Source organism: Sorex fumeus, unplaced genomic scaffold, assembly GCF_029834395.1.
Source record: "Sorex fumeus unplaced genomic scaffold, SorFum_2.1 ptg000015l, whole genome shotgun sequence".
NCBI lineage: Eukaryota > Metazoa > Chordata > Mammalia > Eulipotyphla > Soricidae > Sorex > Sorex fumeus.
In genome coordinates this window covers 8671756-8688109 of record NW_026606072.1, presented here as the reverse complement: position 1 = coordinate 8688109, position 16354 = coordinate 8671756, and the positions used below count along the sequence as shown (strand labels likewise).

Sequence of the window (16354 nt, the reverse complement as noted above, 5' to 3'; positions counted from 1 at the left end):
TGGTTCCACCAGTATACATTTCCCATCACTAATGTCTCCCAGTTTCCCTCCCTCGAACCCATCCCCATCTGTCTCTATGGCAGACACTTTCCCTCTCTCTCTCTCTCTCTCTCTCTTTCCTTTAAGGGTATGGAATACAGATACTGAGAGGCTATTATGTTTGTTCCTTTATCTATTTTCACCACACACTTCTTATCCAGAGTGATCATTTCCAACTATCTTTGTCGTAGTTGTCCCTTATCTATCCCAACTGCCTTCTTCCCCAGCACTTGTGGCAAGCTTCCAAAGGTGGGCCAAGTCCTCCTTGTTGCTACTGTCTTTGAATATTACCAGTCTCATATTAAGTTTTTTTATGTCCCTCAAATGTATGCAATCATTCTATGTCCGTCCCTCTCCTGACTCATTTCACTCAGCTAATACTCTCCATGTCCACTCATTTATAAGCAAATTTCAAATTTCATGACTTCATTTTTCCTAACAGTTGTGTAGTATTCCATTATGTAGAGGTACCATAGTTTTGTTTTGTTTTGTTTTGTTTTACCAGTCATCTGTTCTCGGGCATAGAGTTGTTTCCAGATTCTGGCTATTGTGAATAGAGCTGCGATGAACATAGAAGTACCTCAGACCATTTTGTACTGATTGGCTCTTGCTACTGATTGTTTTATATCTTTTTAGAAATGAGAGATTTTCCTTGAATTCAAGAAGGAAAAAATTACATAAGGTTGCCTCTAACTTCTCTAGAAAAGCTGAATCCTCTCCACTAGAACTACCTAATACCTACCCATTTATTTTTAAAGAAGCTGTTAAAAAAATTGAAAGAAAAGTTAATAATGGTGTGGCTAGGAAACATTATTAGAGAAATAGAAATAATAATCTTCGGATGCAATAAGAGAACAGTAATACCCAGGATGAGGGTATATATACTCTGTTACACTCTAGGCCCAAGTTACAAAATTTCCTTATTTCCTTATGCTACTATGTGTATCACAGACATCAGACTCCAAATTTCCCTAAAATTGATTTATGAGAGAAATACTTATCTGACTTGGAAGCATCAATATTTCATGAAGCATTGTTCCATGAAATTCATTTTAGGAAACATTTTTTATCAGAAATGTGGTCATTCTTAAAAATACCTCAAGATTATTATAAAACCTGATATTCTCTATTTAATATATGTGGTGAGGAGAAAATATGCAAGAAAGAGAGAGACCTTATAGGTAAATAAAATACATGTAGGGCACATTATGACCTGGAAAATATTTGGAATTTTCCATGTAGTCAAAGAATACTAAAATGAAAAAAAATTTTAAGTGTCAGATAACATGAATTCCCAAAGATAGAACCAACTAATAGCACAATGGAAAAAACATTTTTCTCAGATGAGTTGACTTAAAATTTTGCACTCTTTTGGTAATATTAAAAGACATTGACTTTGAAAGACCTCTGCCAGGAAGAAATTATATAATTAACAGCATAATGAATATCATTCTTTTTCAGAACAGATGACATATTCCTCTACCCTTTGCACCTGTTTTGTCACTGATTAAAGGGGAAAAGGCCAAAGAAATCACCCCTGGTGATTATGCGTGATTATAAAAGCCCACGGACATGAACACATTAGCACCTGGGATTTTAGGATCAAATTAAATTCTGTTTATGTTCATTCTGACTGTTAGCATTTTCTCTAAGGAATATGAAATTTCTGAATTTGGCTCTTTTTTGGAATTGAATGTCTGATTTGGATGCTATAAACACACTCATCTTTGAAAGAGCATGTAGAGGAATTAGAGTTGGAAAAAGTATTATAGGGAGAATGCCGTGATGATATAATAAATATTCCCCAGCATGTCCTGGGCAATTTGGACTGGAAATGTCTCCCAGAAAAATGACCATAACACACGTTTTCTTTAGCAATAGGTTTAGATTTTTCTGAGTCTCTGCTGCATTATTCATAGTTTAAAGATATCAGCAGATAATTCTAACATATCGCTGAGGTAAGATTATATGGTTGCTGTTTCTTCAAAATCTAACTTTAGCAGTGTTTCTGCTTTTCCAGGGGAAATAGATGCACCCACATGAGTCTACTCATGGCCATTCATGCACTGAGCATAAATGCTGATTTCTGCAAATGATTCTTGCCTTTCCCTTCCCACCCAAAACACCTTCAAATCAGCTTATGACCTACTTTATTTGAATTTGTAAATAAAAAATTTAGGTTTAGCTTATCAATTTCATTAAGGTTGCCAAGGACCACTATTGATTTATATTAGGGTTGAAAGAGTCTACTGATCTCAGTCAATGAGTCTATCTAAATCAGAGGTTACTAAGTTGGGTTTCTAATACCTTAAATACTGAGATTTGTGAGTAGAAATTTCATTCCAGAGCTCTTTTGGGAGCATTTCTAGGAGAGAGTGAAGGAAGTGAGAATGAGTAGAAAGAGCAGTTGGGCTGTGATACAATCATAACTAAGGTCTTAGTCAACTCTAAGGAAGTTCTGGAACTTCAATGAACCTTCAGCATTGTCCCACCCTGAGGCAAATGCCTTTATATTTATCCCTAGTATCAGGTACTGTAAACAAGTTGTAGCCCAGAAAGTTTGTCCTTGAGAGAGATGACTTTCTTTCAGAAACTCAGTTGAGAGGTGTCAGCTAGCAACACTCCTAGCAGTTATATGAACCGCCCTCAAGAAGAAATCTGAGGAGCCCATCAGAGCTGTCACTGTACCTCTGTGTGTAGTGTAACCTGTTCAGTGACTTGGCTTTCTTTTACCTAAAATAAGGCAACATGTGGGTAAATGGTATCTTTATATCTACTGTGACCTATACATTTTAAGCATTACTATTAAAAACTGGAGTATCAACCTACACCTTTTGAGTTAATTGTATTGAACATTCATTTACTCAGCTATTGTGTTAAATTGTAAATGCATGTTTAATGCAACTTAATGCAACTTAAGCTTCATATTACCTCACTCCTTTATTCATTCATTTGAGGTAGTGTTTTATTTTAATGCTATGTAAATTGCAGGTATACAACATCAAAAAATCAACATCTACCTATAAAGTACACCTCCTAGAAATTGTTTTATCTTTTTCCGCATAATTGTCCCCTTCCCTTTATTTCAATTTCTCCATATTCTTTTCCTCTTCTTGGTTGAAAACTATTAATTACTCTTATAGTCAGATTAGTTTTTTAGTTTATCTATTTGTTTATTTTCCTTATATACTACATATGAGTGAACTAATACAGTGTTTGTCTTTTTCCATCTGGCTTATTTCATTTAGCACAATACCCTCAAATTCTGCCTATGTTGTTACGAATTCTGGGATTTAATTATTTTAAATAGCTGAAAAATATTTAATTGTGTTTGGAATACACTGTATCTTTATCCATTTGTCAGTCACTGGGTATATAGATTATTCCCAGTTATTAGCTATTGTTAATAAAAAGGGTGCATATCTATCTTCAAATTAGTGTTTTTATATTCCTCAGGTGAACATCCAAAGGCAGAATAAGTGGATTATTATGGGATTTCTAGTTTTAATTTTTAAAAATATCACACTGGTTTCCCATAATTTCTGCGTCATTTTATATTCCCATGATACTGTTTAAGGGTCTCTTTTTCCACCTACTCTGCAATTCTTGTTATTTCTCATCTATGTAGAAGATGATAGCTTATTATTGTTTTGATTTGCATTTCCCAAATTAATGAAAGATAATGAACACCTTTTCATTACCTATTGGTTATTTGTATGTCTTCTTTGGAAAACTGCCTCCAATTGCAAGAAAAACAAAATTGAAAATAACAAGTAGAATTGCATCAAATGAGAAAGCTTCTGCTCAGCAAAAAACAATGCATTAAAATGAAAAGACAGCTTAATAAATGGAAGATTTTTGCACTTAATATATTAGACAAGACATTGATAGCCAACATTCTCAATTAATCTATAAAATTCAACAATAAAAAAACAAAACCACTTAAATGACCAGAGAATAGATTATCCATTTGTTCCCTTTCAAGAGTAAGGAAACTAAAGTTAGAAGAGCTAGAGCCTAAAGTAGCACAGCACAAATGAAAATACCAGGTTTTTAATTCAAACATTCTGCTCTAAAACCTCACTACTAACCTCTGTATAGCCTATATCTATCGTACTGTTTTATCTTGTTCTTTTAAAAAAGAGTGTCGAGTTGTACATTATTATCTCCATTTTACATGATGAAAATGAGGGAGGTTAAGTGATCTTCCCAAAGTCAAACATTATTATTAACTCAAGTACATCTCTAATTCTCATTTTGCTCTTTCTACTGCCCCTTTTGTGATTATAAGCAGTCTATTAAAACTCAATAAATATGTAACTTATGAATTCTTGGAGAGTAGTTTTCACATAGCTTTGTGAATTTATAATAGTCTATGGAATATTTCCACTGGAATTGGAGTTTATGCCACTTAGTGCCTGATGCATAAAGAGGTTTTGTGGCCATCCTCCTTCTCTAATGTTTCCATGCAAAGTTATTTAGAGCAATTAAACAATATCTAGTTGTAATAGCTCAGGTAATTCTGAACTTGTTCCCATAATTAATATGAGGACAATGTCTGCTTCATTACTGTGTCTATCCCAATATCTACCACATGATAAGAACTCAAAAAAAACATTTGTTGACAGTATGGGAAATTAATGAGTATGGAGGCTACCAGGTTTTCATGATCAAGGGCCCACAATTTCACAACTAAATGTCTGTGCCTGTCCTCTCTTTTTAGTAAATGAATTTTTTATAAACAGTAAGTTCATTTTCCATTGTTAAAATGCAAGGCATATAGAATCCCAGAAAAATTTTGAATAGGTGGTAGGCAATAAATTGTAAAACTAAATTGTAGAAAACAATTCAGTCAATTGTAACATGTCATTTCAGTTAACTCATATCACCACAGTTCAGGGGTGACTAGTGGTTTTTAATCTTACTACCTCAGATAGCTCATAGGTCCAGAACCTCCAGGTTGAGAACAATTGAACATCTAGTGTTAAATAGAGATTGAGATATCCTTCAAATGTTGGTTCCCAGCGGAAACAGATATGTAAAGACTCTTCCAGCACAAATTCTGCAACAGTCCTATCTTTGCAAATAGAAATCTTTCCGAAAAGGAGAACGGAAGGTCAGATACTAGCAGATAGAAACTGCATGCTTTGAATAAAGTAAATTGCTTCTGAGCTTTGAGGACCCCAAATCCCAGACCATTTGGGCTGTTTGGGATTGGAGAAGAAACTGTGAGGTGAGAACATTTGATCCCACACAGAAGTGTTCACTATTGAGACTTTACCCTGGAAAGAAAACCTATTGTCTCTCTCCTGGCAATATAAACATTATTAATATCCTGAAGAATCCTCTTGTTTAGAATTTGCAAAGCTTCTTCTTACCTTGGCTCTCTTGGAAAATTAGCAGCCAGAATAGTCCCTACCCAGGAGGCTCTGATCCCTGGCAGGTCTAATGTGTTTGCTTTGTGTTGCAGGGAAGGATTTCTGACTTACTCAGGACCACTCAGGAGGGAATGATGATGAATTTGAAGACTCTATACATTTTATGGTCTCTAAGCACCATTTTTTTCTTATGACTTATATGATCTCATTTAAATTGAAAGTTGACTTTTAATGTTTTATTTTTTCATTTCCACCCCAAGAAGGACTGCCACTATCTCTGTTTTCAAGGGAAGAGGAGATCTTGTTTGGCTTTGATTTGACTCCATTGCTTTTTGTAAAACAAATCCATAAGAAAATAAAACTAACATCCTGCCTGGCATGGGAAGAAGGTCCTGAGAATGTGGACTTTGTTCCTTTGAGAACTTGAAGCACTTAGTCTCAATAGGGTACATGGAGATTTAGTCCATCCCTATACCTGCCATTTCCTCTATGACAGCATGTACCCTAATATGCAGTTCTCAGAACATTTGAACTTTCTTGCCAAGTTGTTATGACCAACCCTGGACTTTTCATATAAATAGTTTCATTATAGGTACTCCCACCTTCTATGTGGGTGAGCTGATCTCTGATTATTCAATTAACTAGCTTGACAATTAGAGAATATTGGAATTCAGAAGCTCAGCATACAGAGTCCTATTTATCACATAAGAGTTTATTATTTATTTATTTCTTTATTTGGCTTTTTGGGTCACACCTGGCGATGCACAGGGGTTACTCCTGGCTCAAGAACTCAGGAATTACTCCTGCTGGTGCTCAGAGGACCATATGGAATGCTTGGAATTGAACCCGGGTCGGCAGCGTGCAAGGCAAATGCCCTAACCACTATGCAATGCTCCAGCCCCCCAAGAGTTGATTTATTCAAATCTATTGACCCCCTACTGTTCTTCTAGGCAGCTGAAGGTTTTTATCTTAAACAAGTTACAAGTGAAGTTTAAACTTGATATGAGCAGAGAATTTAGGGAAGAATTTGGAAAAGTGGAGCTGGAGCAATAGCACAGCGGGTAGGTCGTTTGCCTTGCACACAGCTGACCTGGATTTGATTCCCAGCATCCCATATGGTCCCCTGAGCACCGCCAGGGTAATATCCGAGTGCAGAGCCAGGAGTAATCCCTCTGCATCACCAGGTGTGAACCATAAAAGGAAAAAAAAAAGAATTTGGAAAAGTGAAGCAGGCAGTTTCACTCTTCTATTGCCAAGGGGGGAAAGTCTCAGGTCAATTCTGCTGTATCTTTGATTATATTCTATTCTACACTTAACTAGTTACAATGCCCTAACCACTGTGCTATTGCTCCAGCCCCCCAGAGTTTCCTGCCCCACACGCCTGGCTATCTTCACTGGGGGCCCCTTGGAGGGAGGGAGGGTTGAGTTTCCTTCCCTGCCCCGAGCAGGGCCCCGACAGCCAAAGACCTCCGGAACCCAGCCACAGCCATGCTTAAGACCATTCTCCCCACGCTCGGATGAGCCTCATGCTTAAAGGAATCAGCAAAGAAAACCAGACGAGCGGGACCTGGGGCTGAGATCTCTAAGACTGCTTGGATCAGGACTAGGCCTCCTTTACCCAGATCCCCCATTTTCCAGTAGCTTGGCAGTCAAACCCACAAACTGCCCCCTGCGCCATGCAATCCCATCAAGGCCAAAAGCCAGAGACTATAAAACAAAGCTCCCAGAAGTAGACCTCTTATAGTCTAGTTCTCCCTCTTGGAGAACCCAGCAAGGTACCGAGATTATCCTGCCTGCATGCAGAGCCTGGGGAAACTCCCCGTGGCGTATTCAATATGCCAAAAGCAGCAACAATGATGGGTCTCATTCCTCTGACCCTGAAGAGCCTCCAATGCGGCACCATTGGGAATGATGAGTAAAGAGAGACTGCTAAAATCTCAGGGCTAGGACAAAGGGAGATGTTACTGGCACCCATGGAGCAAATCGATGAACAACCAGATGACAGTGATACAGTGGTACAGTGAGAACAAGTTTATTCTGAAAGCTCAGAGTGCATATTATTGGAAGACTTGGGAAGACTTTGGACTTCTGTTCAGGAAAGTGCCAGACACTGTTATGAGCACAGGGACCATCAGTTGGAGAACAGAAAGTCCTTTCTCTCTAAAAGATCAGTCTCTTTGGAAAGACAGATGTTGAACAAATGTGTGAGCATGATGATAACGCTGATAGGTATTTTTGATAAAGTGACATTTAAAGTAACCTGAAAGATCAATGTGTTGGCTAAGTGAAAGAAAAGCACAGAGAAAGCAACAGCACACGCTGTCCTCCCATTGTTCATCAATTTGCTCAAGCGGACCCAGTAACGTCTCCATTTTTTGAGACTTGTTGTTACTGTGTTTGGCATATTGAATACGTCACGGGTAGCTTGCCAGGCTTTGTTATGCGGGCGTAATACTCTCAGTAGCTTGCCGGGCTCTCCGAGAGGGGCAGAGGAATCAGACCCAGCTCGGCCGGACAGAGAAAATACTCTTGGTTAATAATAATAACACGTAAAATTTAAAAGGTGGGAAAAATTTAAAAGTGAGCTTTTGCAAAGTTGTCTATGGAAATTATGCCACGGGCTCAAGGAGAGTAATCTGGGGATCTGTCTAGAATTCTGTGGAGGGAGATTACAGTGAACAAGCAGAATAGACACTTGTTAGGGGCCCTGTAGGTCAGCTGCAGATTTCTGGCTGGCCTGAAGACACAGGTTGATGATTGAAGCATTTCCTGTAGGAGACTGACAAGAATGAGTAGGTCAAGGGTAGGAGATTGAGGTGAGGGCTACTGAACTCATCACTTCCAACTCTCCAATCTTTTCAAATCCAGTTCTCAAAGCCAATGAAGCTGCAGATTCTCTCCCCCTCTGCTTTTTCAGGAAGGAAGGTTGTCTGATTCCTGTATACTTGCCTCTCTCCTCTATAAAAGCCTGCAGTCTCTTTGAAGGGGACTTTCTTCAAGAGTGTTCCACATGTCAGAGAACAGCTTTGAAGCTTCACATTCCAGTTTTTAGTTCTGAACCTGCTTCTTTACATATCATTTAGATTCATGATTAAAAGGGACACTAAGGTGCTTGCTGCAACTCTGTACCTGGGAAACAAAGTCCTAAGGATTCAGCCCCTTCCCTAGTCTTGCCCTATGCAACCAGGACACACCCTCTCTGTGTGTGTTTGATTGGAACCATGACAGGTGGAAAACAAATTTTTGAGTGTTGCATAGGGGATACTTTCAAACAATGTTTGGGGGCTCCTCAGGCCTCTCACGTCAATATTCTATTGATTGTACTAGAAAGTTTAGTGTTCAGATTCAGCAGGACTGAGAGCCTGTTAGCAGTATTTGGGAACATCCAAATTATACCCCGTGGTGTTTTGAGGATCATGTGATGCTGAGGATTGAACTCAGGGAGGGCTTCACTTGTGCAAGCTCTCCAACCTTTTAAGCTACACTCTAGTCTCCTAGAAAGAAATCTAACAGGCTCACTTTTATATCCCAGCACTTATGCTTGAGTGCTTGCAGAATGCCCAGCTGCATTCCTTCTTTGAAGTGAAGTCTTTGGTGCTAAGCATTACACAGACTGTCAGTGGATAGTCAAGAGAATGCCATTTCCAGAGAGCTCAGTACTCATCTGAGCATTTCACAGACACTCATTTATCCTCATCATTATGCCCATTTTAGAGATGGTAAAACCCAGACTTAGAATTTGCTCATTATTGACACTGATGCTGAGACTTGAGTTGAAACAGTCTGGCTCCAGATTTGACACTAGTGCTGCATTTTATCTAGGTTTTTATTTTTATTAAAATTGTTTTCATGGTCTTTCAAGTAAATAGTCTAAGTCCGTGCTGTAAAGTCAGTATCTAAATGAGAGAATAAGAGCAGGGGAGAGTTTTTAAAACAAGATTGCAGTATATGTGGGCTGGAGCGATAGCACAGCGGGTAGGGTATTCGCCTTACACGCGGCCAATATGGCCGACCCGAGTTCGATTCCTCCGCCCCTCTCGGAGAGCCCGGCAAGCTACCGAGAGTATTCGATATGCCAGACACAGTAACAACAAAGTCTCCAATGGAGACGTTTACTGGGCCCGCTCGAGCTCGAGTGACCTAGAAATAGACACACAGGGCTGGAGCGATAGCACAGCGGGTAGGGCGTTCGCCTTACAAGCGGCCAATATGGCCGACCCATGTTCGATTCCTGCGCCCCTCTTGGAGAGCCCGGCAAGCTACCGAGAGTATTCGATATGCCAGACACAGTAACAACAAAGTCTCCAATGGAGACGTTACTGGGCCCGCTCGAGCAAATCGACGATCAACGGGAGGGCCTTTATCTTATCTTATCTAAAGATGACCATTCTGTAAATAGATATTGAAATAGGGTTATAAAAATTCAAAAGGATTTAAATCTCTGAAGAGTGCATAGCTTTACTTATTACTTCTTCCTTTATTAAATTAGTGAACACTATTCAAATTTTTGCTAGCACTTCTTCTAGCTCTTCTTTCCTCATGGAGAGCCTGGCAAGCTACCAAGAGTATTTTGCACACAAGGCAGATCCTAGCAAGCTCCCTGTGGAATATTCGATATGCCAAAAACAGTAACAACAAGTCTCACAATGGAGATGTTACTGGTGCCCGCTCTAGCAAATCGATGAAAAACGGGAGGACAGTGCTACAGTGCTACAGTGCTTCTTTGGCTTTAAATGTGGATGTAACATGAATATAGTAAGCCTTTTTAGGGTCTCATAGAAACTTGAGAACTTTCAAAGAAAGACAATTATTTCTTTATTTATATGTGAATATGAATTTCAGTGTCATGAAAATTAGAGTAGATTCTGTATAATTAATTTTAGACCTTTTCTTTGTTTAAGAAAATCAAAGAACTCTTCTAACCTTTAAGTGCATATAAAATGAAGCACAGATTCTACTTTGAAAGATTTTTGCCAACCTTGTTCAAATAGCTTCCTGTTCCTATCCTTACCCACTCAGTCCCTGTCCTGTCCCCATGTCTCCACAAACTCTACTCTACACTTACCTTAGCCTATCTAATCACGTATCCTCTTTCATATCTCATGATTTTTAGTGTGGAGAAACAGAAAGGTTTATTTGAAAATAGAAAGGAAAGGAAAAGAAACTCCCTGGGTGGGGAGGAACTTAGCATAGAACTAAGTGCACCATGTGCTTTAAATATATATGTATGTATATGTATATATATGATATATTATTGATGTATGAAAATGTATACAGTAATTTAGAGATAGTTTAAAGTTTTCATGAATATCTGGCATCCTCCAAGCCATGAGTTTGATCCCCAGCACCATACAGATCTTGAATGCTTCCAGGTATAACCCTGGTGAGCCCTAGAACCCTTGGTATTACTTTCATTACATCACCAAGTCGAAAACCAAAACTTCAGGCCTGTACTTTGGATAGAGTATCACTGGGAATGGTCCCTGGATCCCTGATCACTGCCAGGAAAGCTCCACCACTCCCACCCAGTAGCAAGGAAAAAAAGAAATATATATATATATATATATATATATATATATATGTTAACTTTTATTAGTGAAACACCATGAGGTACAGTTGTAGACTTACAAATTTTTGTACTTGGGTTTTAATTATACAACAATCAAAACAATGTATATTTTTAATATATGCATTTTTATAACTTTGTGGATAAGTGTCTGCCTGGCAAGCTATCGAGAGTATTTTACCTGCACGGCAGAGCCTGGGAAGCTCCTTTAAGGACATTCAAATTATCCAGCATTTCCCAAAATTCCTTCCTTTCCCTGTCCTTGTTTATTATGATGATCATGATCATGATTTGTGTTACAAATACTTGACAGAGAATATACCATCTTAAAATAAACATTAAAAATACTGTTTGACCTCCTTATGATATTAAAATGTCATGCGAAAGGATAAGTAGGAAAAATTTTGCAAAGGGGCAAATAAGGGATCTAGAAAGTTAAGAAATGCTTCTTTAAATAATTATTCTAACTTCAATATATTTTCAAGTTTTAAACTAAATTTAAAGTATTAAATTAATTTTTAATTTAATAAATATATTAGATATTTATCTTTCTTAACATAATTCTAAGTATTATATTGCATATTTGAGAGTTAACTGAATGTTGTTGCTGATTTTGGTTCTGCTATTACATGGATTTAGGAAAGAAAGTGAAGAAAGTGTATTGGAACAGAGAAAGAGAATTTTATCTGGGACTCCAATGAATGGCATTTTAAACATAAATGCAAATGAGGATTGAAAACTATTCCAAAAGAATATTGCATCAATCCTCAAATTGATCTCATTCATGGAGAGCCAGAGAAGACATGTTTCTGTTCCCCTAACAGCTCTCCTTGGGGGCAATTATTGTTCTAAATTTAAACTCAGAAATTTTAATCTTGGGTTAGTAAAGAACATCAGAGGAGTTTTTTTGTGATAATTATAGTGTTAAGATTGGAATTTTGGCTGCTCAGGAACCTTTCACGACCTTCCAGAGGGATTTTAGTGAATTTCTTAGTTAAGGTTAACACTAATTTAGAATTGACTCTATCTTATTTATCCCATCTTCTTGACTCTCAAAGTGAATATTTCTGTTAAACAATCATTTTTCCTAGGAGACACACTGATAATATTATTCTTTATAAAGACAGTCTGTCAAGGTGATGCTATGTTTAGAGGCCTTATATCAATTTTACCAAGTCCAGAAATAATGGAACTTAAACCCAGAGTGTTGCACATGTGTTGACTCAGCATTTGTTTTTTGAGTGAACTTGAATACTTATGTCTACACTTTTGGAGATCCTTTCCTCTGTGCTCCCTCAAGGAATAGTAGAATTTACTCCCTTGTGCTTCTATTGGACATTACATGTTATTATTGACATTACAGATATAGCTGATATCTGTCTGTCTGCATGCCCTACACCAATTCATATGCCATACATCCTTCAAGAAATTGAAGAACTGGCATTTCCTCTGCTTGAAAATACATTGTATTATCCTTCTACCCCTTTGTTCACATTCACCTATCTAAAATGTCCTTATCTCTCTATATTCACAGATTAATCTTCTGAAAGATTTTCATTGACTTCCCAAGCTAAAATGGCAGATTTTTTCCCAATTGTCTCACAGAAATGAATCATTTTGTGTCATGAAAGTCAAATACATCAGTCTTCTCAATATCTTCCAGATTGTGTCCTTTCTCACTGTAAATCTCTAGTCTATATAATGCCTACAGCACCCCCACACGTTCTGCAGGGGTACTATCAATATTTCATTTCCCTCTTTTCACATGGTTCGTCTGACTTCATATGTTACTCACTTCTTTTTCTTATACATGCTAGAACTTTGAGACCCTAGCAACAGCTGAAATGCAAGTAAACAACTTCCTATCTTCTTTGAGCCTTTACACAACTGTCTCTTTACAATGAAACCAACTAAGTTACCCTATTTTATGCTAGTCAACCACTCCTTTCCATTCCTAATCTCTTTTTTATTTCATTGCATTTTCTGTCGCATATTATCTCCTATTAAGTTATATAGTTTACTTAAGTTACTAATCTGTTCCCTTTCCTTATAAAAGATAAATTTCATGTGGGTGAGTATTTTTATCTGCTTGTTATGAGCCTTCACTGTAATGGGAACACAAGTGATCTTTAGTAAATGTGTTTAAAAGAATGAGCTCTGCTCATGCTGTACCAAAATTTTCCCCCACTGCTCATCAAATCATAAGCACTTTGGGGGCTAGAGAGACAGTACAGTAAATGGGACACTTGCTTTGCATGTGACTAACCAAGGATAGAGCCTCAGCACTCCACATGGTCCCCATGAGACCTGTCAGTAGTGATGTCTGACTGCAGAGCCAGCAGTAAGCCCTGAATACCACCAGGTGTGGTCTAAAGCTCCCCACTACACACACACACACACACACACACACACACACACACATAAATAAATAAAAATAAAAATAAACTCTTTGAATGCAGGGATTTCCTTCTGCTATCATTTCTATTTACAATATTTCACACATTTTTCTGAAAATTATGAGATCTAGATGTTTTCTAGTACATATATTCATCTCTAAATTCGGCATCTCAAAGCTTTTGCAATCACACCATGCCAAACTAGAATATGAGTTTTCTTAGAGAAGAAGCTTCCCCATAAACTCTTATAACATCTGAGATTTCCAAAGGTGACAAGTTAAATATACATTGATATAGTGAACATCTCTTCTGCAGAATCTTTTCAAAGGTTAAGAATTTAACAGTGTTTGGCTACTTTTCCCCAGTCTGTATCATTATGTTGGGCATTTATCTTAATAAGTGGAAAAACTCAAAAGAAGTCTGGGAACTGTAAGCTTGAAAAATAATACCTTGCCTCTTGTAACTTCTCTTTTCCTTTTTTCCCTCAGAGCTCTGCCAGCTATGATGCAGTGGGTTCGCACACAGAAACCAGGAGAAAGTGGCATCAATATTGTCACTGCTGATTTTGTAGAACTCGGTGATTTCATCAGCACTGTCATAAAGCTCAACTACATCTTTGATGAAGAAGCCAACACCTGATAGTATTATTTGGAGCATCCATGAGTAAGATAGAGAAGACTCATCGTTTAAGCATATTATCTATAAACACTGAGTCTCAGAGGGGATTAGGCTGATAGTGGGTGGGAGAAAGGGGAAATCCATTACTCCAGGGATGATTATGGTATTCTGCATTACTATAAATACTTCATTTCCCATTTGATGAGCAAAATCTACTGCTAGTGTTAGGGATAAAAAGACCAGTGAACTTTTGTTTTTCAAAATTAGTCTTTGTAATGTGATACTCATGAGTGTTTGCTTGATTGCATTTCTGGTTTCAACCCGGGGTCCCTCCATTCTCTGTGTCTCCTGAATCTTTCTGCTCCTGCTCTTGCTCGCTCTTCTTAGCCAGATGCTGTGTGGGAATCAAAACAGTTGAATACCCAATATAACATGTATTACATTGTTGTACTGAAATTTTTTGTGGGACTTGTCTTAATATTCTCTAGTAATTGTCACTTAAACAATCAGTGATGACTATTGGTCATTGAAAATATGCATCAAATCAGTTTCTTTGCATCAGTGAGTGCTATTGGAGGTCATGATCAGTAACTTTGGTGTTATATGAAAACAATCGTGTTTCACAGTATTTATATGTAAGGCAGCTATAAATAAAGATTAAAAACTTTATCTGGAATAACTACTAGTGCCAAGTCAATAGTGAAAATAAGGGAAGAAAAAAATTCTACTTTAATGAAGGAATAATATTCTCCCAGAAATTTCCATTAAATAAAAAATGAAGAGTGCTAAGATCACAAAAGTGAAAAATCCTTTTACCAAGGGGGCTCCTAAGAATTCTCTTAATTTAGAGAAAAAGGAAGAAAAAGAAAAAAGCAACAAGACATTGTGTGAGCTTTCCTAGCAAACTGGGATTTCCAAATATGTAATTCTAAATCCCAAACTTTGAGGAATATGCTTCAAGAAGCTTTGATTTGAGACTTTTCACTTTTTTAATTGAGGTTGAACAGGAGGAGGAGGAGGAGGAATACAGAAGTGCTTTTGAATCTGTGCCCATGAAATTTCAAATATCCATAAAACATCTTTAGGAGATCTTTAAATATGTATGACCTAGGCAGACTTGTTTAAAATTGGCAGTGACTCATCAGTTCTGACTTCCATCATACACTGTGGTTGAGAGTAAGGAAGAAGCCAATCTTTTCCATAAGGGTTTGTGGTTCAACATTGAATTACTTCTAAGTCTATAGGGGAAGAAAAAGATAATGCAACTTTGAGCTCTGCTTTCTTGTTAGAATCTTTGTAAAGTCTGATAACTCTAAAATCATCTTAAAAGTAGCACAGGATCTCTTTCCTATGTGCCACACAGGACAGGACTAGTGTGATGCATTTATAAACATCTATAAAATTTGCTCAACTTCTTGCCATTAAATATTTTATCTTCATGTGTAGAAATAATCACACCTCAATACTTTTTGGTGAAAATATAGTGCACAAAAAGGAGGTCTGTAACAAAATAAAGCATGTCCTCAACACTTAATTCATTTAAATGTAGAATGTGTGGTTCATTCTCCTAGACCTAAGTAAGGGAAATGATTTCAGGACCAACTATGTCATGATTATAATTAAAAGTTGGCTGCAAGAGTAAGTACAATTATTGTCATAAAATAGTATTTATTAGCAACTGCAGGGAGGGAATAGAAGTTATTTGCATTGATGAGAATGCTAATGAAGTGTGTGGGTGTGCATCATGGTAGAACAAGTAGCATGTATTTCACACACAGCAGGTATGATGTACATTCCAGTTGTGTGCATATGTCTCATTATACACAATTTACCAATATACCCACTCCTGTGCAGGCAGACAAACACAAATACACATAAACACACAATCATATATACAACCACAATTATTGTCTTTAAGTGAAAATATGGTAACACTAAGCTGTTTACTTTTAAGATTGAAATTTTTAACAAAGTGTGGAAAAGTTTATGACCATCCCAATTAGAGTAACTGATCATATTCAAATATTTTTGTAAAAATATTCTATCATGGGACTTATTTACAGATATTTTTTATCTTGCTTTTTCTCCTTTTGTAGTTTCATTGTCTTAATATCTCTTACTTGTTTTTATGTTCAATTAAATATGACTCTTTTTTCAACAACTATAGATTATTGAGTTTATGTCCTATAAATTTTTTTTGGGGGGAAGATTTTTTTCTCTCTGACTATTCATTATATATCACTCAGGAGGATACGTATAGCCAAGCAAACTTGTAACGACACATGGATTTAACTTAGAAATATGACAGAAAACCATTTTCAAAATATATTAATGGACTGGAGTGATAGCATAGCAGT

The 16354-nt window shown here is 37.2% G+C and overlaps 1 protein-coding gene across 1 annotated transcript in view; it reads left to right on the top strand.

Moving 5' to 3' along the window:
• The window catches only part of PLCXD3 (phosphatidylinositol specific phospholipase C X domain containing 3), a 182250-nt gene extending 166894 nt beyond the window's left edge, over positions 1–15356 (top strand). Inside the window, exon 3 of the mRNA XM_056112109.1 lies at positions 13868–15356. Coding sequence (XP_055968084.1) covers positions 13868–14018 — 151 coding nt within the window. The 3' untranslated portion in view covers positions 14019–15356. The remainder of the gene's footprint in view (positions 1–13867) is intronic.
• Positions 15357–16354: the final 998 nt, after the last annotated feature.